Raw genomic sequence first — 26,442 nt, forward strand, 5'->3', positions numbered from 1 at the left:
CACTCTACTAAGCAAAACTCATAATTTTTTATGTTTGAAGGAATAATTTCGAATAGTGTAAGTAGGTGTTAACCGTTTTAATCATTAATAATTAAATTCAGAAATAATTTTAAAATCCTGATAATGGTGATATATTCATTGAAAGCTTGACGAAGGAACTGAGTGGTTTTCTTCCTTTCTAATTCGCCTTATCCATGATCTTTTGTAATTATAATATTGAGGTATTATATTTTTTAATTTTTTTAATTAAAAAGCGACTAAAGTAACAATAATACCGGATTATATACGGGTCTAACCCCGCACGAGGAATATGGGGTTTCTGACGTCTGTGAAGTAAAAATAAATTATTAGCGAGAATGAAGCGGGTTCAACCCCCAGTGTTCAGGTGGTAGAAAACGACTATCAAACAGTCAGAAGACTCGCAGCACAACGAAATGCAAGTGCTGTGTCAAGACAATTAAGGAACAAAGGAAAAGTCAAAAAGCTTCATCTATGAGCCCTCATGAGCACACTGAGCGACATCAGTTAAAGAGCCTTGAGACATGCGTTTCGCCAGGCAAAAACCGAGCCTTTTTTTGAAAGAATAATCTCTGCGATGAAAATTGGATTGCAGATGACAACCAGCGACGGTCAGGGCAATGGTTAACCATCGTCGAAAGACTAGGAAACATGCCAAAGCCAAATTAACACACATAAAAATTGATGGTGGTCCATGACTGGAATTATTCACTACTCCTCTTTGCCTAAAGGTCAGACCATTACCTGTGCATCGTATTGCAAGGAAATTGACGAAATGCATAAAAAATAACTCAAAAAAACAACCTGCATTGGTAAATCGGAAAGGTCTTATACTCCACCCCGACAACGCCAGGCCAAATTGAAAGAGCTTGGCTGCGAAGTTCTCCATCAGCCTTATTCTCCAGACTTGTCATTAACAGATTTTTACCTATTTAGGAATTTAGACAACTTCGTCAAAGGAAAAATTTTTGAAAATGATGTTCAAGACCAAAAAGCGTTTTCAGCTTTTGTTTCATTTCAAAGTTCAGAATTCTCCAGTTCCGGGATAAAAAGTTGGTTACGCGGTGGAAAAAATGTTTAGAAAACGAAGGTAAATACTTCGAATAAAATGATTTTCTTTTTATATAGGAATTATNATATATATGAAATATGTTTTGTGAGTATTCTCTTCTTGACTACCTGAGGTACAAATGAGAGTCTAACATTTCAACACAAAACGAGAAAATCAATAACAAATCGACATGCTCAAAAGGCTGCAGTTGAAAACATGAAAGACCAGCAAAAGGAATACAAACCCTCAGAGGGCCGAGGTTGACCTAAGCGTTTGTCGGTCCCTAAACTTTCCACATTATACATCTATGGGTCCGTGTTGACGATAGTGTTTTACAGTCTGTTAGATATATGTGTATTATGGCGGGACAGACTTAACATGTTATCAAAAGTCATAAAAGTGCAAGTAAAGTACATAAAAACAAACTAACATTAACAATAAAGCGTTTTAAAAAAACTATTTATTACGGTTGATTTATATTAAAGTAAGGGTATCAAGATCTGGCAGAAGCGGTCTGGAACTGGTCCAAAATTGGCCAAATTCCTCGGTCGGGGGACACTCGATCAAACCCCCAGTCAACGGAGATATGTTTATATTCAAAAAGCTGCTGTGTGTAGGGGCCAAATGAGTAACGGTCGAATTTAATTTCTTATTTGGAAAAGGGGCGGATTCAGCAAGCAGTGATAAGTAAGCGGCCCTCTGGTAATTTCTTGTATGCAAATGGCCAACTGGGACAGTGTTTACATTTCCTGCAGGGCTTTAATTCCCGATTTACATTTTCAACAAGGCTTAATAGAACACTCGTGAACCTATCGTTCATCAAGGCTAACACTTTTTTTTTTAATGTAACATGTTTATACAGCCGTTGGTTTCTTTTGTTTCAGATCACACTTCACGTGGCGTACGTGCACGCCTTCGTGAACCCCAGCCTGTTTCTGGTGCTGCACAAAGGGTTGCGACAGGCGGCCCTGGAGCTGTGCTGCGGCTGCTGCGTCCTTATCGGCGCCTGGGTGACAAGCCTAACACCCCCTGAGCCCTTACCCGCCCCCAATTTGCCCCCACCCCCTGCCCCCCCGCTCTACAAACACAATGCGGTAATCAAGTGTTATCTGTGAGTGTTCATTTGTCGTGTTCCATGCATGCCAAACCCGATCTTGACAACGCTGCAAAAATCTATTTGACAGTGACACCGTTGACAGTTTTAGAAGCTTTATTATCTTTATGATTTCTGAGAAGTTTAAGTTTTTTTTATATTTTAATTACAAAATATCAAATGAGATTGTTTATTATTATAGTAAGCAGTTTTGACTTTTGTGTAGAAGTATTACCTAGAAAGCTTCCTAGCGCGAAAAGTAGACAAATTTGGCATTTTAAAATAGAAAAGAGAAAAATAAACATTCCAAATATATTCTTGAATAATTACATCGTTATCAAACAAAAGTTTATAAGCATCTTCTCAAATAAAATTTTCCTTCTACAGAAAAAAAATCAAGAAACTTCCACTTAGCTGGTTTAAATATGCGACCAATTAAATAACAATAGTAAATCCAATAGATGAATAAATTGTCCAATTTAATTGCTACAATGTTCACCTCGATTTTTCATGATTATACCTGTCAAAAGTCCTTTGAATGTGGGTTTAATAGAACGATTATTTTGTCAAACAGAAAGAAAATAAATTCAATTCAGCAGATGGTCCAACTGTCGAGGTAGTACACGCATGAAGCAGAGGGTTTAAGAAGTGTCTTGCTTATAGTTGATATAATTTCTTTTTTTTTTTCATTAACCATCCCCAAAATAATAATAATTTAATTTAAACTAAATGCTAAGAAATGTAAGCATGTAACACATCGTTCGAGAGCTACACGCATGAAGTAGGCTTTAGGTAGCAGTAGTCCTTATAATTTATCAAATGTTTCTTTAAAAATAGCAATTTATTTGAACAGTAACAATAAAGCTACTAAAGTTAAGCATGGATTCCATCTGTCGAGATGTTAAATATGACAAAAATACTAACAAAAAAGTATTCAAGAAAAACTACAACAAATTGAACAATAAAATTATTGGTAAGATGGAGTAAAGTCACTATGAAAACAGCATCATTGTGCTGTATAATGACAAAAACATTTACATTTAAATTGTGTGAATTTATTCCGACAAAGTACCTAAAACAATTAAATAAAACCAAGATAGCTTTAAGGAATGAAGACTTGTAAAAACGGAAATAATACTGAGAGACCTATAAAGCACCTTGTTTGAAAGATGTTCTTGGTTTTTTTAAAAGTAAATCTAATATAAAAGTTGCGTTTCAAAGGAAACAATATAGCATTTACATTCTGTGAATATATACCGATAATTAGCCTATTAACTTGGAATAAAAACCAGTCTTATGAATTTGAACGGACTTACAAATATTTTGATTTAAAAGAAAAGCCAACATAATTACGCTGCATAAAGCATAATTACGAAAAGAATATTATTACATTTAATTATGTGCATGTTTTTTACAGTAAGCTTGAAAAATTGGAGTAGTAAACGAAATAATATTTAAGCCTTCAACGTCGGTGGATTCGAAGATGCTGTGAATTTCAAGTACATCCAATGTAAAACCAGCATTATAGATGTACTATGGAGCAGCATAGAAACAAAAACAACAACATTTAAATGCACTTTTTAAATTTTAAGATCCGACAAAAAAATATCATCATATTAGGTTGCAGAACGGAGCATCATGTAAATTACAACAATATTTAATAGAATAGACTTTTTCATTAACAAGCTTAAAAGATATAAGTAAATATTATAACTAGACGAACATATTTAGGATTACGAACCAACTTAAGAGGATTGCACACCACCCCTGCTCATAATTTAAATAAAAGCGTCGTGATATTTAACTTATCTGATATATTCGGTGAGGCTTAAACCATTAAATACTAGGATAGTACAAAAGTAGCACAACGAAAGCGAGATCTTTCTTTTTGTGATGTTTCTTGTATGGGGTCTTCGAATTTAACACAGTAAAGGTATATCCCGTTACAGCCTTGGAATTTTAATTTGTAATTATAAGTAAAAGATAGTGTAAAGTTTGTTGTTATACAATGGATAGTTAGACATTAAGCCTTCTTGTAGAAAAAGGTAAAAAAAAGTAATGTTTAAAAGGAAAAAACTCCATTGCTTGCAATTTATGCAATTTTTACAAAAGTTTGAAAAATAACAATTTTCTCCTTAATAACCGGTTTTCAATTTCTAGCGGAATGCGCGATACTGGGGGAATTACGTCAGCTTTATTTGAGGAATTTTGCTTTAAGTAAGGATCCCTTAATTAAATATCTGAATGGTGTACATGATCCGTACAGATTAATTGAATACGTATGCCATGCCTGGAAGTACAGATTTGACTTGAATTTAATTATCAATACTGATAGGACAAACTACATCTCTAGTTTGATTTTCTAAGTCAACTAATTTGTATTTTTCTGTTTCATATTATTGTGTTTTTAACTTTGTTTTGCTTTGTTTTTTATATGCTTACCAGCTTTTTTAATTAATTTTTTTACATTTCTTTTAAATTCCATATTATTTTTATGATAACATCAACAAGCTCCGGCAGACGATTTTAATCCATGCTTTTATGTACTTATAAATTTATTTTTTTCTTTTGTTGTAAATAAAAGTATTTATCTATTCTGGGTACGAATCCCGGCACAGCCCATTGAATTTTAATTGGTAATTTGTAATTGTAAAGTTGGTTGTCATCTACTGGTTTGTTGGACGTTAAACCTTCTTGTATGAAAGGGCTTACTTTAAAAACTCCATTGCTAGCAAGTGATGTAAAATTTACAATAGTTTTAAAAATCCAGGGAGCAATTGAATAAAGTGAATGTCCCATTTACTTTTAAGCTGACGGGCATTCAGATTGAACAGCCTGTCAGTCACACAATCTGACCTTATTTAGAACATTCCGTTGAAATGTTATGCTTATAATAAATCGACTTGCTTATACTATGCAATCTATCAGTGAAACTGTTAAGTTCTTGATTATCGTGAAATTCCTGTTCTGGGGATGTTAAATTTAGAGTTTTCCATATATGTTACACCACTAAATTACTAATTAGGCAGTGCACATTTAAAGATTGGGCGGTAAAATAACTTATTGCTATGTCTTCAATAGTGCGGCCAATACGAGAAAATGGGCTTTGTCGTACAACCGCGGAGCTCCAAAACACCAACCCAAACGGTCATAAATAGGGGAGCTGTAAAACGGAATAATTATATCGAATGCGGCTATATCGGTTATTTCATTCATAACACATACGATATTATCTGAAGCGGTTTGAAATAATTTCAAGACGAATATGTTCGTCTTTCTCCCCTAAGGATTAAGTCCTAAAAAAACACAAACACAACAAGAACAATACTGTTTGTTTAATACTTCAATTGGAATTTATATAAAATTACTCGGTACTTTGAAAAATGAACTTCAAAACACCATTTTTTACGGAAGATAGGTGGAGTTATTAAGACTGAAATTAATTTTAACGCACAACTTTCAGTTCATTGAAAACTTTACAAAAGCGCAAACGAACCGCCCCCTTTAATAATAAAAGCCACTAAAAGCTTAAGATCAGCTTGAGCAGCATAAAAAAAGCATTAAAACGCGTTTAAAAAAAATTATAAATAAATGATTTTATCACCGACGTCATACTTAAAGCAGTTCAGTGGAAGTCTTTGTACGATGTTAATACTAGTCGGAACATCTTTTTATTGACAAGAAATGATAAAACCGCTTCTTTTACCAAAATAAGGTAACATAGTCTTTGTCCCTTTATGAAAAGTAATGTTGTCAAGTCCCCGTAGATATGCATGAAGCACCCGCCCTTTTTAGAAGCAGTTGTTGCCTCGACAAAAACCAAGTTGCACTTATTGTTCATGGTACAATAGACACGTTAAAGGACTTGATTTTATGTTTTATAAACAATCAAAATGCTGCCTAAGCCAAGATGAATTAGTTAACTGTTTTCTTCTATTTTCGATTAACAGTTTAAAGCGGCGAGTCATCATTGTTTGTTCAGCCCTTCAAAACACCAATTTTCAAGGGGATCCGCCAACGCTGTTTACAGGAAGGGAATATTTGCTAAGCACTGCGCGCGAATCGACGGTCCATTGTTTTAGATCTGACGATCGATCTATCTCATTGAGTTGACTTTTTCTTTTTGTTTCAAGCCGATACGCCGGTCCATACAATTCGGCGTGTTTGTTCATTGAAGAATAGAGAGATTTGACATACCAGCCCGGAATTCGCATAAAAGGTTTTGAACAATTGACGAACTTCACGGGTATTAATCAACGCGTGAAATAGTACATTCAAATCTAGTGGGAATCGGTGTTTCCCCCTCGAAACACATTTTAAAGAAAGATTAAGTGATGGGCCAGGCATTTGAGACATATGGAATTCCAAAAAGAGGCAATAAAAATTATTAAAATTACGCGCTTTTGGCTCATTTATCACAAAGTATGGCTAAACTAATCCAGAAAGGTTGCGTTACAGCCTGTATTCAAGATTTCGGTATTCCACTCGGCTCAGTATTAACCAAGTCGGCGTTCATTGTCCTCTCATTGTGGTTTTTGAATTACACCCCGCCGGGTCGGGAAAATATTAATGGTCCTCGACAACGCTTAACCGCATATCGACCTCCTAGCCTCCCTATTCAATTTCATGTGTAATTGGAAGGGCAAGAAATCGAAAGGAGGCCGGGACCGAAGCAATCCCATACTGGAGGACTCAAGAAACGAGATTACTCGCAGGTACAAATGAGGGTTATATTATGTATAAAACGGCTCTATCTTTTAAAATTAAATTCTTCAATCAGGGATAATTCAGTACTTGAATACAATCCCTGATAAACAATTGCATATTCTATTGTGTGTAAAAAAATCCACATAGATAATTAATTTTTTAAAGCACCGGCTGGAAATAATTAAAAAGCTCTTCTCCATTTCCTCCTTATCCGTCCTACTTTGCATGAGAAAACCTACCAATGAAAAGTAAACGTTAGGTTCGACTTCTATTGAAAGCACTAGACTAATGGTTGAGAAATTACTGCGAGAAATTCAGTGAAGACCGACCGATTCGAGTCTTCTCTTCCATTCTCACCGGCGAAAAAACTATGATTTCCATTGGAGTGGTTTAATCAGCTAAGTAAAACTTCACATTTTTACGTTTAAACCGGCAAAACAAAAGCACAGAAATAAATGGAATTATTTTAACCGATTTCCACACGATTATTTGCAGGCTCTAGGCGGGCAAAGTCTTTCACTTGGTTGTATCTGGGTTCTGGAGAAAAATCAATACTGGGTTAAAGTCAGATTTACTGTATTATCAAAAAAATTATAAATCAATAAAACTTAATAAATTTGATATTGCATACAGAAAAAATGTGATTTAAAATCGACTAACTTATTTTAAAATGAGCCTTGTCTTAAATTGACGACACTACGTGCTGAAACGAGCCGAGGGCTTTTCTTGCATTAACAGCCCCCCTATTCCTTTATGAATATGTAATTCACCTTCGCTTCTGCAAATTTTCAACTCCTGTAGTAGCATTGTCTGAAGGGCCTAGTTAAAAGTAAGAATGCCAGATGCGCTGAGCTCATTCACAAGTAAAACGTCAAGAGGCACTTCCACCCAACAATTGCAGGACACTCAGACACACACAAAACACGTTTAACATAGAGCAGCACTTTACTACTTACGAATACCCCCCCCCGCGAGTTAAAATATCGCAACCAAGACAACACGCACAGACCACCTTCTCCATTTGTACCATTACTTCCTTTTATAAAATATTCTTTATGAACGGAAATTTATTTCAATCAACTGTTTGACAGTTTGCTCTGGTTTGTATGAATTCTGAGAAAAAAATATAAGATACAAAAACTAACGTATATCCTATTTTCGATGTTATTCTTTCCGTCATCCCCTTATTGAACAAATTTCTAAAACATTTTCTTCTATAGTGTGTTAGTGTGAGACTATGGAGAGAGAAGGAGAGGCAAGAGATAAACAGAGAAAGAGAGAGAGAGGGGGGGGGAATGTATGTGAGTAAGTGTGTGTGTATATGTTTTTCTGTAACAGTTTCCGTACCTCCAGGGATATTTGTACATTTATTTTATACTGACTGTTCGCTCTCCTTATTATTTTTATGTGTTTAAAAATCTGTTGAGCACAATTCCCTGCCGTTTATCCTCCCAATTTTCACAACTTTTTTTTTGCAACACCTTAAATTTAACAACTACTACAGTCTGGCACGAAAAATATACTACAATATAAATATTGTTTTGTTTAGTACAGTGAATATTTATTTTTAAATTGTGAACAAAGCAATTAATCCTGGTGACAAACGTTTTTATTTCTAAGTTTTTAGCATAGGAGAGTCCTTTTTTTCGACATTCAATCATTTATGCAATGTTTAATGACATGATGACATGATGCAAATTTATTAAACTAGGTACGCTGATAACAGTTCCAATCAATGCAAAGCTTAAACAAAACGGGGCACGATGGGCAATCATACAAAACAATTTTCACACAATAAGTCCATTTTAGGACCACTTGGCCTGTTTTTGTATTAATTTATACTCCTATTTGTACAAGTGTAAGTTTTCTTGAAATTTATTTTATATTACATTAAGAGTAATAAAATAATTCACCAGCTAATTTGATTGATTAATATTAGTGTATGGTAACACATCTGTCCTAACGGCGTGCAAGAACAACACTTCTGCCACACTCACACGTCTTGCGGGTTTAGTATCCAGGGAGTTCTATATAATTCGCCCTAATCACTAATATCTACACAGAGGGAAAATACAAACTTTTCTATTAACCTGGATGGGTTTTTGGGCTAGATGGTCAATGTTTTGCCATACTTTCATGGTATATACCATCACAAAATCACAAGTTGATATACGTTTAAGTGCAATGCAACCTGAATCCGGAATTGCAGAAAAAGTAGAACAACAAGCGATATGCGCAAACTTCGGAGGGAATCATCACGCGAGTTACAAAGTGTGAGATGCCTTTAAAGACCTACGAGTGAAACGCACAATAACGGACGAGGGCAACAAGAAAGAACCCGAGTACAACACCGAAACCACCCCCATCTAGTTGACACCAATTGTCTGTCGCTCTCTTGCAAAAGAACGAAGCCCTACCACCTCCAATCCAACATGGATGAAATCTCATAAACTCATACAAGAACTTCGGAACTTACAAAGAGTGCAGAGATTAATTCTACTGAGAATAATTAAAGGATTAATATACATAGTCTAAATCTTCAACAATTTGTCCTTCCTTTCCTTAATTATCCCTGTCTATATAGTCCTGAAAGCATAATCAGGCCGAACCATTACACATTTTTCCATGTCGACTCCTTTCACCTCAAAGAAACCTACTCCTCATATAAAAATGGATTTTTATCCCTACTTATAAAACAAAAACCATTAATATCTCACTGGCACTCTCAACACGACACACAGTAATGACACATCTACATAGAAAACACACACTTTGCGTGAGTACGAATACTTTGACTAAACCTAAAATTTCTATATTATGAACATGATTATATAAATTCATATTCACATTTGAACAATGTTTATAAATCTCAGGCCCCAAAGATGATCTCAATAACGATCCAAACTTGGTGCGATAAAGAAAATGTTTTTAAAAACCTATATCACACCAGACTGCAACTCACGAACTCTAAATAAATATTAAATACAGTCGAAACTAAAATAGTTAACATACAGCGAGTGTGCCAATCAGGACTATCAAATATCAAGTGTGTATATTAATTTGTAAAGATATAGCTTAGGAAATTGTTTCCAATGTGTTAACAAAAGTGCGATAAACTTAAGATATTGTGTAACAAGAAAATGAACCAACAAATCCGCTCCATACGAATGATATTTAAAGAGGGGATTACGGTGAAAAGATTGTAGCGCAGGGACAAGATTTCCAAGCAGAGATAAATAACGGCAAACCGTCCAGAAAGGAGTGAATTTATAGCCGGCGATTTGCAAAAGTAACACATAGCACGTGTGACTGAGGACTCCGTGATCCAGTTTATCTTACTGTTGGCCACTATTAACCATTCGGTCAGTGTTGTAATTTCGAGGATCAAAAGTATAAAGGAGTGAGATAAAAACGACAGCGTGATTTAAGGAATTAGTTCTGTTCCGAACGTTCAAATGGATGAATTTTTTCAATGCTTGGAGGAAAAAGAAAGACTTTTTCAAATGAGAAAAGGGATTCGACATTAGCCTAGTGTAGACTGGTCCTTCGCCCCTCCAGGGGGAGAAAAAACCGGTGATCCCCTTATCAAAAAAATTTCACTATAACATAAAAAACATTTAAAAGAAAGTTATTTATTCGATATGTTACTAAGCATATTTATCGGGATTTGCGATTTTTAGGAAAAGAAATTACAATAAACTTAACATAAATTTAAAACATATTAACAATAGTTGTTTGAATATCAACTAATCAGTAAAGTTAATAAATTCTATATTTCAATCTAATAAAGGTTGAAATAGCAAAAATGCCATGCGACCACAGGGTGGGTAAATAAAACCATAAAAATTCAACAAACTGAACAATAAAGTCGACAAAAGGCGTAAAGTTTTGTTGTAGTATGGATCGTTGGATTTCCCAAATTAACGATTGGTCAAAATAAAGGGTGAATTTACTGTTATGACCATCACCCCTTTTAGCCTATCCTAAAATAACAGGGGTTATTGTTTCACGCCAGTGGTGTCTTCATTAGCAGTCCTCGATCCTGTTTATTTGAGATAAACCGTACCACAATGGGCCTTTTTCGCCAAAAACTCTTTGATCAAATTTCCCCTCACCTATTCGTCCGGAAACACGTCCCATCGTTATTAAACTCAGGGAAATGCCCTTTCGAAGGCAAGATGGAGTTGTATGTCGAACAGTATGTTCCACCATGTCTCGTTTCGATTTAGAATAAAAAAGGTTAGGGATAACGTAAAAGCTGTGTATTATGACAAATACATTGGCAGAAGTAGAATCAAATGGATGATAAAGACGTGGTATCATGAACTTTTGTATTCTTGGAGGTGTACGGTTTACTTTCATCCTCAGCAATACAATGTTTTCCAACTATTACAATTGCCACTCATTTACAGAACAGAACATATTTTTTTTTTTTTTTTTTTTTTGTGCTACTTGCGGTAAAATATAGTAGTTGCTAGTAATGGATAAAAAACCCCAAAACGTCCAAAAGTAAAAATTTGATATTGCCCTTTTAAAAAAATCTAAAATCAAATTAGGACGAAAATTTGTTCCTTAAATCACAACCACAAATAAAATAATATATCACCATTAAAAATAAATAATTAATACAAATAGGGATGAAAACCCTTATACGAAGAAAAATATATAAACATTTTTACTGTAAAATATTCGAACTAATTTTTTTACTTCTATTTACATAACTATTAATTGTTTTATCACCATAATATTTATATGTTGTGCCAATTGTCGATGTTGTAATTATTTTTATAGGGCAACTTGTAATTGTTGTGGTCTTAAATTTATGATTATTCAATTTGAATTATTATAGCAAATTTAGACTAATTGGCTGAGTGTAATGTACAGGATAAACGAATTAATTTGGTATTTCTGGTATAGAAAGGACTGATCGTTTTGGTCTCTTGAAAATTAAATTCGTAATATATGTATTTACATATCTACTTGAAGCTATAGGGTTCAATTTTTTAAATATATGCGCATATTTGTTAATTTTTAAATTAAATCTGGATATATTGTTTTAAAGTTATCATATTGATATACAACTCGAAAGCTCGACGGAGGAACTTAATTTTTTGTTTCAAATCAAACTTATACCGGATTACTAATATACGAGGGTCATTTACATTCATTTTGATAAACTCATTGCGTCTATTAAAAAAAATTGTTAAAAATGTCTCATTTTCCGAATTTTTTAATTCCAAAACAGTAAAAAACAGAGTATCAGCAATTGTGCACGAACCCCTCCACTCCACATCTTCATCAATGAAACGCAGTGCAAGAACCCATGAAGTACATTGTGACTTTTGATCTTAAGTCCACCGGAACATAGCGAGTATGGGATAAGGGAAAAAAGTTCAGTTTTGTTTTTTGAGTTTGTCACCTGTCAAGGGGCAAAACATCCCAACTAGCAAAGTTCTCGCTGCAATTTTTTAAGACTAAACAAGTCCTCATGAATTTTCGCCATTATCAGAGGATGATCAAAGCTGCTTATTGCTGGACACATCTGGAAAAGTTAATACCGCTTATCGAAACAGAGGCGCAGACGACCCATCAGAAATGTCATCTTGCACCATGACAACGTTCGACCCCACACAGGGAACCAAACGCTCCAAAAATTGGACAAAATGTTCTGGGATACTCTAGCCGCCATACAATCCAGCCTTTCACTTATTCCACCCTTTGAAAAGATGCTTTGGAATGATAGTACAATTGGTTGATGACCCATCCCCTCTTATTAATCCCGTAACGACACTCGTAAAATTATAATGTTAAATTGATATTAATTATATCTGAGAAAAAAATTAACTTACAATATCTGGAAATCGAAAGACATACCTGAAACAAACATGAAAGAATTATTAATATCATTAAAATCTTAATTTTTTAAATCAGCACTAGCTTAGGTATATAATAAAATATCGGATACATAATTTTTTATAAGGATGCTTTCTCTCGCTGTTTCGACTCTATTGAGAAAAATGACTTTTTCTAGTAATAAGTAACTATTTGTATAAATAATTTATGCAATAAATATTTTTATTTGACGACTTAGTTGTAAACAACTTGAACTTGTAACACAACTGGCTGACTTAATCGATATGAGAAAACTTCTTTTAATACTGAAACCATCGAACCTTTTCCTTTCAATTGCAATATCAATTAATTTAATCGATTTTTAAAATGTAGATGCTATTGTTAGGCAATAAAATTAAAACAATAAAACATCGGTGTGTTCATCGATTTTTGTTTTCAAAACAGACATTTTGACTCCTAATTATGCCACAGATCTAATGCAAAGTAGGAAAAAATAACACATTTTTTCTCATTTCTTACATTTCTATGACGGCACATAGAGGTTGTATGAGGGAATGGGCAAATATTATCATTTAAACATCCAATAAGTTGAGTCAAATGTTTGTTTAAATAGGTCGTAACTTAATAAACAATTACGGACAGAATAATTTACATTTCTAGAGCACTGGTTCAGAAACAGTAAAACAAAGCGCGTTTAGTAAAAAACCGTTATTTTAGATAGGAAAATTAAATTAAAGTCATTCAAAAAAGTGCAGGAAACAAGCCTTTACCGATTGACAAGGGTTTAAGATAGGGCGTGGCGTTTTAACACAGAAATAAAAAGTTATCGGCTGACTGGGACATTTAATTGGGTGTTGTTGAGCCGTAACTGACAAATTTATCTTTACGCCTGGGGCCGGGTTTTACAGAAAATCCTATTATTCTACCTCTAACCTCTTTCCATGCACAATAATTCAATTTGATTATACCAAATGGAACACTAATACTGAGATTAAGCTGTGAAATGTTAACCCCGGTTTGACGGACCCAGTGCATATACGACATACAGGACGAGTGGTATATGCGACATTTACACATGAAACCCTTTGATCACGGTTCCCGTGTAATAAGCCGAATTCATTTCCTTTGCCTGGCTATTCTGGAGCCAAACTACGTCCGATGTGCGTTCGCTTTGATCACTTAATTCGGCCAGTTGCCAATTCTGCTGGATTTCCAGGAAACGCGGATCATATGATCGAGATCAAATATGTACAAAAATAATTTCCAATTCGAAAAGCCTTTTGTGATTTTGTAACAAACCTGAATAGATTTCTCAAAACGTGTCATCTTTTGGAACAGCCGGTTCTTTATGTAAAAAGAGATAAACTGAAACCGGCTGGCTGATATGTAAAAGCTGCTTGGCTTTTATTAAACCGACACAATCAACAAGTCCGACGAAATGGAGTAAGACCAACCGGTAAACATACAAGATTACGTCACAACTAAATGAATTTCCAAAAAGAAAATAATGTCAATATTGTATTATGGAATTTTTAAAAAATGTATGGTCCTTATTTTTACTGTGCCAGTTTTATTTTGAAACTATGGGATAAGCAAGGTTCCAAAGGTAATTTTTCACGTATAATCTGCAGGGATATAAAAGTTTTAATAAGTTGGCATCATTGAATTTGTGAAAATGAATTTCTTTTCATTTTGAAAATCCTTTACATTCTAAAACTAATGATACCAGAAACTCTAAAATCGTCGATAATGTATTTAAAGTTAAGTTTAATAAATCCAACACAAAATAAATTTTCATATTTTACCCAATTAAATTCTCAAATTTCTCCTTTTTATTACCAATTACACGATAAAGTGAAATTACTGAATTCTGAAGGTAAACGTCAATATCAACAGAATGAATCGATGATTTTTGACTTTTTGGTATCATTTTTTTAGAATAGAAAGGATTTTCAAAATGTGTGAAATAACATGGCGCGTGCATTTAAAAAAAAGTTATCACCAGCTTGACGTGCCAAGGTACTAACATTCTAATAGCACTAGCAAATTACACTCGAAAAATGAACTTTTGAAACATGCGTAATTTCACAATAAATTAGGCAACGTAAGTATAAAAGACCATGTAAATTTATTAAAAATCTACCAGGTATACAAACATAGAGGAATTATTTATTAAAACAGAACCTCAAGAATTTACTGCCACTATCTTTCAAAGTATACATACATATATATANATTTAGAGTTCTACATTAATTAAGCAATACGACATAACTGAAAAAACATAATTATATGATGTAAATTAGGAAAACGAACGGTAGATTAATGAAAAAACATCTATTACTCCACCTTGTAAATACTGAGCATTATACTGTATGACTGTCTATAAATACTTATGCAAAAAAAAAATTGCCATAAAAGTTTTGTCAGGGATGTCAAGTGCAACCGGGCAAAGTTTACCCAAGTGCGGAAGAAGAAAAAATTGGCGAAAGTTTATTGGCGATAAGTCCCGACGAAGGATGGAAGAAAAAGGTCACGTAGGGTTCAGTTTCAGACGCTGTGGAAAGGCTTTTCCTCATCCAGCCTCATCTTGCATTCCACGTAAATTCCCATTGCATTACCAGACGTCCCGTTGTCCTCGCGAGGACGGCTATCTTCCGTTTGAAAACACGTAGCCTGAACCCACCATTCACGATTGATAGGGGAGACGGTTATGATTTTTCCACAGATGTCTGTTGGAAAAAGACTTCGATGAAATGCATCAGGGTCGGAGACAAGTCGGGATATTTATTTAACGAAAACTTTTTGCTTTTTTATTCATGTAATAAAATACACCAGCTGCAAAGGCGACGGCTTGAAAGTGGCACATTCAACGACAATTACCTAAACTACTCATTGTGTGCACACGGTATGCTTAGTCAGCTACATAATTTAAGCATTTTTATCGTTTCAGACCTTCTTCTTCCTCAATTAGCATTATTTTCATAACTATAGTAAAATAACTCAGTGGAAATTTATTAATATACAAAAACATTGGTAAAGTTAACACTATAAGTATGAGGATTTGAATAAAAAATACCTTATATCCTATATAAGCTACCGCATCTCTCTATTAGAGGAACGATAAAATTGAATAGAAAATGTACCATTAAAAAACTATTTCATCGGAAAACAATATTTTATAAAATATTCAATGATGAAATGTATTGCTGATACTCTCACAGCTTATATCTTACTAAATTTTCAAAAAAATTCGTTACTAATTAATTAATAATTATGTAAATAGAACTTCAGTCTTGAAGGTAAAAACCGTTTGGGCTCACATACGTAGGGCACTTTCGGAGAGAGGCGGTACAGACAAAAAAATCCACCAAGCCCCCAGGGTGAGCTTTGCCTAAAGTACCTCCTTTGAAAGAGTTCCAGTACCTACAACCGTGGAGAAAAAAATGAACGAATAAATTGACGAGGGGGCAGTACACCGTTTAAAAAAAGCTTAAAAAGCTTCTTCATGTAAATGCGCAATCACCCCGACTTTCCTTGTTACAAGACCAAACACTCGCCCTTTTTCTAAAAGCCATCGCACTCTTAGTAATTAACAAATATAAAATTTTCTCTTGAAAATGTCAGTTAAAATTTGAATGTACTGTAAACAATTTTATTAAATCTTTCTAAATATTTAGTCGTTCAGGAATATTACTATAACTTCATTCATTATTCTTTAGTGAAATGTTGCATGAAGATTCACAATAAACAGCCATAAAAGTGAAAATATAGTACATAACTTTTTGTTTTTCTACCAAAGTAACAAAGCTTTTTCTTTCTAAATCCTAAAACAGATCAATCCGAGAAACCCTAGAGGATCTGATCAGCAACCAACGCGATTATAATGCAATATGTATATTGAAGTTAGAAAGTAGCGGGAGTTCACCCCTCTGTAAGGGTCGTTTGAGGGTTCCTCAAAAGTCTCAATTACATTCACCTCCAAACCTCTAGCGTAAAATAGTAAAAATCTAACAATTCAGACTATGGTACAATACACATAGTCATACTAGCTGTTAAACTTCGTCTAGGGTGTCTTTAAGAACTACTTTTGGACTTCGGGACCATCACACCCTAGATAACTGTAGTTCACTTACAGTTACTGTAGGGAAATCACAAAAAAACTTAGTTTAAATTAAGACAAATCCTTCTTGGGGAACGATAGACATTAAGTTGACGTAGGTTACACATTCAGCCTGATCAGTACGACCAACACTAATCTATCTGCACTGGAAGTTCAATAAAGTGCATAGTTAAATAATAAAGAAAAAAATCCTCTAAAAAGGCTTTTATTTTTCGAATTATCTTTGTAGCTTATCTTGCTGGAAATAAATTCGAAGTAGAAATTTTTACATCGTTTATTGTAGAATATGGGAATTAAATGTTGTTAAATTACAATTCTTTAGAAAATGTTTAAAAGAAAAGGATCGCGAACCCTTCTTAAATTTAAAAGGATTGTGAAAAAAGGTTAATACCGAGGAACAATAGGTTATGCCTTAACGCTACACCGTAAGTGGAAGAAATATGAACCTGTTCATGAAAAGGGGTATAATACTATTATAAAAATGAAAAACAGGATACACCTCTCTTTTGAACACTTTCTCCCTAAGCTGGCTTTCTTTCCGTCTTAAAAGAAAATGTAAAACGTTAAAACGGCAATGAAAAGTTCACCGGTGGCGCAACGTGACTAGATTGTATGAGCACACCAACACGACAGAACGATCCGTCGCTATTTAAAAGAAAAAAATTCCTCTGTCCTGAATTACCTTTGCTATGCTGCCATATGCGTTCATATTTGGACGGAGTTAGTTTGAATAGTTAATTTACATGTTGTGATTGCCAAACACCAGTTACAAACAAGCGAAACGAGGTTTTTACGATGTCTAGAAATTTCATTTGTAGCTGGGAATGTTATTATAGAGTAGGGGGGCCGTCAAATTCTATTTTGCATAGACAAGCACGTCTGACACTTTAAGGTCCTAAATTCACCGCCCAGCTCCACATAATAATAGCGAAAGCCACACATTCAGCAAGAGATTCATGCTCTTAAATTCGAGGGTAAAGCAGTCATTTTATAACCTAGGAAAGAAAATCTATATTTTTTTACAGCTATTTTTATTATATATTTTAAAAATATTAAATGGTAAAATTAATATCTGCAAAGATAATTCAAGAAATGTAGGCCACGTTTACAAGGTAGAGCTTTGCGATAAAGCGCCACTGGATTTGACTGATTGCATGCCACAAGAGACAATAATACCAAGGGGACTTCCACTCGCTCAGCATAAACTTAACTTTTATCGCGGAAAAAGAGAACAACGGCTTCAACTTTCTAGAACTTACCGACTTTATCTACTGAAAATCCATGACAAGTGAGAATATCTCACTTGCCGAATAAGAAAGCGAATATAATTAAATGGATAGCAGGCTGTATTCCCTTGTAATAATTTCCAAAAGATAGCTTGAGAAAAATACGATCATGAAGCAAGTAAGAAATGTATAAATGGACCAGAGCAATCAGTAAAAATGGCAAAATATCAATTCATACTGCATTTGAAAGAAATTTTTATAATAAAAATCACAGAAAGATCAAATTAAAAGAAAACACTCAATTCAGTAAAAATTTTCCAGATGTATTTCCCTTGATCAGGACTATGAAACAATAATTGATAATTTAAAAGATAACTGACATGTACATTTATTTCCTAGAACCCTGTTTTCAAGTACAATTATAAAATTACGAACTTAATTTGGGGCGATTCTATCCTGTATCACAAATATAACCTAAGTTTTGAACATTCAAAACCATTTAAACTAATTTACCAAAGTAATGTTTGTCACAAATAAAGAAAACGAGGTTGTACATTGCAATAATTTACATTTAACGTAAATTTTTCAAGAAAAAGTAAACAATATTCTGACATTTTAAATACATACATGTCAGCAATTAAAAATTATACTATAAACAATGATATCGACGATGGATTTTAAAAAAATTATGCTTGAAAAAAATAAATGACTAATAGAACGTACATTACAATAAATAATCTCTCAACACGACACGCAAGAATGCCACAATTACACAGAAAACAAATATTTTGAGCCCTGAAGATGATCTCAATAAAGATCGAAACGTTGGCACGATAAAGAAAATGTTTTTCTGAAACCTACATCGCACCAGACCGCATCTTACAATAAATAAGAGTGAATGAAATCCCAAAGAGAAATAGTCCTAAAAATCTTGAAGGAACGTAACTAAAGGAAGGAAGTTTTTTTTTCCAATTTGCCTTACCCCTAATTTTTAATATAGGTTTTTATGATTGTAGTTAATAATAACTATATCGGAGAAGCAAAATACATAGAATTAATTATTCTATTTTAAAAACCAAATTTAGGAAAAGCCTATTTGCAAGAGTGGATTCAATAAATTGCATCAGGGTCTAAGCCTAAGTGAACAACGGCAGGCTCTTTCCTGCAGGAGAGACGCAGATCGGATGCCAAATTTACACCTTACGGTATTATTTCAACGTTTAATGAAATAAAACCTTTTTATACAAGGTATTAAAACAATAAAGTCATTGTTAAAACACATCCCAGCGTCTCATATGCATAACCCGACAACCTTTGACAAGTGTCTCCATAATTTAGGTATTAGCTTGATGGGAACTGGCAAGTAGCGTCATACTAACACAATGAGACGATGAGCTCGCGCAAATGTGTTCATTTGCTATATTAGAGAATTTTGAACTGTCAATGTACGTTTGAAAACTGAAAACAACAGATACAGCAAATGAACTTATTTTTCTAATGGAATTATTTATAATTCATAGATATTCTTTTTCACTAATTTATAACGTAATGTACAGCTAGATTTAGGGCATGGGGTAAAATAAGCTTATGTTCAGATCGTAATTTGGTGCAAACTCTCTATTATTCAAGTTAACCTTTAAAACTCCAATGATTGATGATAATCTGCTCTGGCGTTGAATTAAATTGTAATTTCATTATTCGCAATTCTGCAAAGAAAGATAAACCTTTTCCTGAGGCTCACACAATTATTAAAGAAAGTAATAAGAAGCGTACAGCACCGGTGAATATTGACACCCCTGGGATTTCTCTATTCAGACGTCATACACTCATAAAATATGTACTTGATAAAGTCAACAGTGCCAGGAATACGTCGAGTGTCATAACGTATCATATTCTACAAACAGCCAATTAATAAAACATGTTTGAAGTGTTATTTCTCCTTTGAAAATGCTTTCAGTATTAAAACGCTTAGTTACTGCACGCAGAAAAGCTGATTTAACAAACTTACTAAGGCCTTTGCGCGCAAACTTTCCGTTATTCAACAGCAAAACGCATGGATTCGAAATTAGAAGCATATTTCACTTTTATATACACTTAGCATTAATGAGATAAGCTTTTGTTTGTTTAAATTGAATTCAAATGGCTTAAGATCGCCTTGATACAAGGACTGATGAGTTTGTTATTGTTAAAGGGAAGCGGGGAAAAGCAACAGCATGAAGCCTCTGGCAATCACAGCTTTCCGACCGCACCGAATTAACTTTGTACCTCAAAGCCGAGGCATTTAGTTAGTTAGCCAAATTTGGTTCCTTCGTTTCAACCACATTCGACACCGTCCTTAATTGAAGCATTCCCCTTCTGAAATGCAGTTATTTTTTGCCCCTAGCAATATAGACGAAAGTTGAATGCGCACTACTGCACCTTTTTAATATGGAAGGTTGAATAATTTCCATATTTAAATTAACCATTTATATTTTAAATATGAAATTAAAAAAAGATATATTTTTCAATAAAATCTAATCATTTTTGAGCCAGTGTTTCACAATTGTAGAAACAATATATTTACTATAAACATAATACGATGCGATTTATATTATGATTATTTTATAGTTTCCGTAACATCCCGGGTGAAAATTAATAATGTTTGATCTCGTTAAATACAAAATAATCTAGTTTTCATGCTTTATAGATATGTAAGAGCCATTGTAAACTATCATTAAAATCAACAACCTAGTGTAAAAAGTAAATAACTGCTAAATCAATTTTATATTACTTTTCCATGGATCAGAATTAGCAGAATGACAGGCAATGGAAGTGGGATGAATACAATTAATTGGGAAAATAAACCTCTTTAAGAAGATAACGTCGAGTAAAATTATGTCTCGTCTACTCGATATCTTGAAACTTTCAGTTTTATTTTTCTCAATCCGATTAAAACGAATTAACTCATCGCTAGTGACGAGAATAATTGATTTCTTGTTAAAGAAGTGCTCCTGGCCCTTGATCCCGCTATTTAAAAAAATTATTATACAAAATGTCCTGTAATTGTAATTTTAAAACAGCAAGCCATTGAAATATTTTTTTTTTCTAAAAGATATTTTTCCCATTTATAGGATTGTTTAAAAAAACTGGTTCAGATAAACTATAGGACGCATTTTATTTATTGCCATTTTGTTGCATTCATCTCTTTCCAAAAAAATACTTAACTTGTTAAAATTTACTATATAAAGTCAACAATTTTGCAAGTAGATTTTTTTATTACACCCAATGAAAAATTCTAGAAAATCTGTAATAAAAATATGCACATTAAACGGTCAATATGCTGACAGCTATGAGAGGTGAGTCCCAGTGATAGCCAGCGCCGATTCAGTCTTCAATTTGGTTACCAAGATAACGTTTTGTGGATCATTTGGGCATGGGATTAAATTTCAATTATTTATAAAAGTGCAGAGTTGGAAAGGCTTCTGGCAAAACTTTGTTAGAACATTGCTATAAAGGGGAAACATGATCGGGTTGTATTTTTAAAAGATATCAAAAGAAACTTTAGCCGCAGGACGCATAGTACAATATAAAAGTCTAATGTCAGTTATGATTTGTTTCTATAAACATAATGCTACCACAGTTGTCTTTGCACGTAAAAAATTAAAATCATTCACTATTATCCTTGCTTAATCTTAAGCGGCAATCTGGAAAGGTCGGTGTCCTGAATATTAAGCAAGAAGAGATCATGATGAGCAAGGAGAAACACAGCGCTGTTTGCAGAATTTTGCTCTAAAACTTAAATAATGAAGGGTCTGAATTTAGGAGAAATTTTCGAAAGAATTAAAAATTTTATAGAAAATCCTATCAATACTGAAAATAAAGTACACAAGTTCAGTTGTGAGAACCAGATAGCTGGGCGATTTTTATTTAAAGCTACATATTAAAGCAAGTGTAAAAAATAACCAGAACAAAGTAAACACTTTTTTAGACACGGAAAATCGGAGATTTTCTTTTTCTTTTACGTCTTTTACGAAAATTGTTTAGTAGTAGTTTAGCCTATAAAACTAAATTCAGTTAAATCTTTTTTACCTATACATTTTTAATTTGTCAAGAAGGAGTAAAAACTGCACCATTGAAATTGAAATTTCAGATAGGTGGAAGTTATCGATGAAAACCTGACCGCATACAACGGATAAACCCTCATTGCATTCTCACATACAACGAATATAGAAAAAAAACTACTTCCCGTACTTTACAATGAAATTTAATTTTTTTCAAACAATAGGACATTTGGGTTTAAAACCGAAGAATGGCAATCGGGCCCTGTAGGAATTTATCACCGATCAAATCCCTCCCGATGAATATATACATTATTTCAAATGGTTTGACTGACAGGTTATCCGGAAAAAAAAGAAGAGCGAGTATAAATCACAACCGGTCCTAAAAGACAGACACGGCCCTCCGGGGGACCATGATTGATGCGGCCAGGTCCTATAATTTACGCTCACAAAGATCAATGGTGATCCGCCCACGGCCTCACCGGCCCCTCGCACTCCTAATTACATATATGACTCCAATTACAACACTTCTCAAGTTCCTAACTGAAACGCGAGACTCGATTTATTAAAAGCCTTACAGTTTCAGATCTAATATATCAAATTAAGTAACAAAACAAATAATAGCCTTATGGCCAGGACATGAAACAAATAAAGGTTTCTCAGTGTTGACATGAAAATAAAAGTATATACGTTTTTACATTTTTTAACCAGGAACCAGTAAGTGCAATAATGTATGTCTTGTTCTTATATATATATTTGATGTCAAATTGACCAAAATTAAAATGTATAATAGACGCTTTTGTAGAGCCCTGAAGAAGGTACAATAAAGTTCAGACAGCTAGGCGAAGATTTAAAATTAAAAATATATTTCTTTGACCTCATCTCTGATAACAACCAAGAGATAAATAAAACATTTAAGTAAAAGATGGAAAGATAAATTAAAAGCGAGAGAGAGAGAGAGAAGGAGAAAGAGAGAGAGAGAGAGACAGAGACAGATAGACAGACAGATAGATAGACAGACAGACAGACAGAAAGGTAGGCAGAGAGTAAGAGATAGGTAAAATAATTTCCAATACGGCGCTGCACCATGCTAAACCGGTACGACCGATCAGTCATACGGGTTTCAATCTATTCAAGCGCCTTCCTAAGAAGAAATTTTCTACACATTTATTTCTTCTCTTGAACTGGTTCTTTTCGCTTTTATCCGTCTCTAAATGCGTTACAGCATGCCCTACAATAAAACGATAGTTTAATTCGGGCCAGGCTTTGAAAATGGATGGATTCTCGCGTAAGGACTTTGGCAGTTGGTTGATCGCACAAACCGTTAAGGGAGGAAGTGCTGACAGCAGTTCATTAACTCGCTGACCGTCCAACTTTGTGAAACTAAATAACTCCCGAATATCGGACGATCCTCCGTAGGAGTCCGTTACAAAAGTTGTTAACACATATTACGTTTTACTAATTGAAAACCAACGCTCTCTACAGAGAATAATTTGTTTCCGAATCAAATATTTTTACCAATGTTAAACAGTAAAACTGATATCACTCGCCGATATTTTATAAAAATTTCATGCTGTATTCTGAAATATAGAAATTGACTAAAAGCCTGGAGAGTGGTCTGGCCCAGTATACGTTCGAATGTTGCAGAAAATTGTGGGCCCTGGTAACAAAAAAGAGGTAGGGTTTATTAACAAGCAGATCGTAGCCAACTCATGGGTTACTTAAAGAAAAAGTTGCCCTTTCATTTGTCAAAATGAAAATGTTATCAAATTGATGTTTGGAATAGAGGATGTGGTCCGAAATGAAGTAGTTGTATTTTTTGCCAAGGTTACGGCTTTTTATTCGGGGCTCTACAGAAGGATAAATAAAATTGTTTTAATGTCATAGGCTCACAATAAATGTTATATTCCCGGAGCAACACTCTTGTCAAGTGATAAATCGCCTTTTGCGAATAATTTGTATGGCCGTCTCAATTGCGTAATGCGTTTTTTCTTCTTAATCGTAGAGTAAGGCTAACCTGGAAAATTAGTTTTCCGGTATTAACGCTTTATTATAGATCTAGCCGTCCTCAGGATTACCTTTATTGCACGACATTATTTCTAATTTGTTTTCAACGAGAATTAAATTAAACATGGCGTCGAGGAATCAGTGTCAAATAACGGCTCCAAATTAGGCTGATTTCCGTGTAAGCAACACCTCAGCCCAATCTACGTCTTAAGATGGAAAAGATTGCCTAACTTTTAACCCAAATAAAGTACCGCACATTAGAAAAGATATAAATTTATTTTATTTACGATAAGGACTAAAAAAAATTTAGTAGTTTTAATGTTTAAAAAAGCCACAATCAATCATCATACATATAATTTACTCCATCCAAAAATTTTTACAATGTATCGGAAGACGCCACTGCCGCAGACCAATTTCCAGTAGAATGGGCGAAAATACGTAACAAAAACCACATTGAAACAAGGGCGATTAGAAATGAACAAACAACATCAAATAAACAAAAAATTAAAAAAAGACGGTTAGACAAACCGAAAATAATGCTATTTTTTTATTGTATTGTGTTTTGTATTTATGGGATCAAGTAAGAATGTGTGATATGTTCATAAATTTATTATTTTTATTGTCTGCCGTTTATTTGTTTTTCCTTCACCAAGTTCATCAAGAAATAATAAAGTTCGTGATAATTTGGTGGATGATACAACAAAAATTATAAAAGAGCTTTTTAAAGTACGACAAAAATCCTATGTCGAAAGCATCGTCCTCAAAACTTGATGAATTCTAGCGGCTTTTGCACAAAGTTAAAGATAAAGTACCCGAAGAAAAATCACGACGTGGGTCGGAAACAAATGGTCTACAGATAACAATGCACATTTTAATGCGATTCCCCCATTCCAAAAGGAACATGATTTGTCCTGTACCTCTTGACAGATTTAAGGCAATCTGTGAATCGAGGAATACACGCAACTAACTCTTTAAACGCCAAAGACACCACTAATAATTTATTTTAAATAAGACTCACGATAAAAATAAAAAAATTGAATCAATAATGAGGAGTTGATCAATGAGTAACAATATTATCAAATCGATTTTATATCAATAAAAAATTTCTATGTAGGTTAAATTATCATAACAACAAAATACAATATTTTATTGAAACTATTTGGTATTTCAATAGTTTCTCTGTGTTTCATTTCTGTTTTGATCTCGGCCTGCAATATAAACTTCTTTCAATTACACGACCAACCGGTCTCGTAACTGCAAGCATGGGCGGTTCTAAATGGAATAAAACCTCGCCCATCTTGCAGCTGTATCTCTTCTCCTTATCATACGAACTGGAAACGCTACAACCGGGAGGAATAAGGAATAAGGGAATTGCAGGAATAAGGGGCGGATGTCAGAATAAAGCCAGTTTCCCCCTTCAAAGTGACATGCGAACATAGTGAGCGTCACAGAGACGGACGAAGGGATATCAAAGGAATCAGTGTTCCCCTAACACGGCCAAACTGCCCTTAAACCAACAAAAAAATTACTCTTGAATTGGTTATGTTAAAACTGAAAATAAAGATATTTAGAAATTGTATCCTATCGCTGCTTTATTACATGTTATCTATTGAAACAAATTATTTTTTGACACGACAGTGTAAATGTTTCGGTAGAATATTTCTTGCTGCAGAACAAGAAAAACTATGCAATGTTATTTATCCAGCTTTCCATTGAAACTTAACGAGTGATATTTATACAACTCTAATTTTCTTATTATACTTTAGTTTTTCTTCTACGATATAACTCCCAAAATGTCCTTTTTTATTATACATTTGAAATATAAAAAATCTGGAAGGGGTGAAAGAAATCACTAAATCACTTCCTTTCGGTGATGGATCGTACGTCAAGAATAGAATAGATCACCGAGAGTCAAGAGATTCCGAGTCATCTATCCCTCATTCGGGGAAATACAATCCTGTGAAATTGTTGTTAGACGAGGTCACATCAGATTGTGTGCAAAGAAGGCCGAACCACCCTCTAAAACGGATAAACTGTTACGTTCCGCCGTGATGACAGGCTGAAAGAGTGCTGAACCTCGTGAGATCATTACCACGGGAGCCCAGACTTGAATGTCGGCCAGTTTTTCCCAGGCCATCCCCCTCATTATTCTGCCGGATAATGGAAAGGGGGTTTCCGTTTTTATTCTCTATTCAAATTAAAACATCGGGATATTTATCTTTCTCGAGTACCTCCGAAGGAGTATGAAAGCGAGGGTCAATTTTTGATTTGGAAAATAGAACTCTCGTGTGATTTATTTTTTGAGGCTTCTTGTCGGGATGATGAATCGA

The 26,442-nt window shown here is 34.1% G+C and overlaps 2 protein-coding genes across 2 annotated transcripts in view; one reads left to right on the forward strand and one right to left on the reverse strand.

The window, feature by feature from the left end:
* The window catches only part of LOC106668987 (midasin), a 241,911-nt gene that overhangs the window by 181,010 nt on the left and 34,459 nt on the right, over positions 1-26,442 (reverse strand). The gene's annotated exons all lie outside the window — the stretch shown is intronic.
* The window catches only part of LOC112127454, a 107,040-nt gene that overhangs the window by 78,767 nt on the left and 1,831 nt on the right, over positions 1-26,442 (forward strand). Inside the window, exon 5 of the mRNA XM_024228486.1 lies at positions 1,954-2,163. Coding sequence (XP_024084254.1) covers positions 1,954-2,163 — 210 coding nt within the window. The remainder of the gene's footprint in view (positions 1-1,953; positions 2,164-26,442) is intronic.

The sequence above is a fragment of the Cimex lectularius genome, unplaced genomic scaffold (assembly GCF_000648675.2).
Source record: "Cimex lectularius strain Harlan isolate CLEC.00 unplaced genomic scaffold, Clec_2.1 scaffold257, whole genome shotgun sequence".
Classification (NCBI taxonomy): Eukaryota; Metazoa; Arthropoda; class Insecta; order Hemiptera; family Cimicidae; genus Cimex; species Cimex lectularius.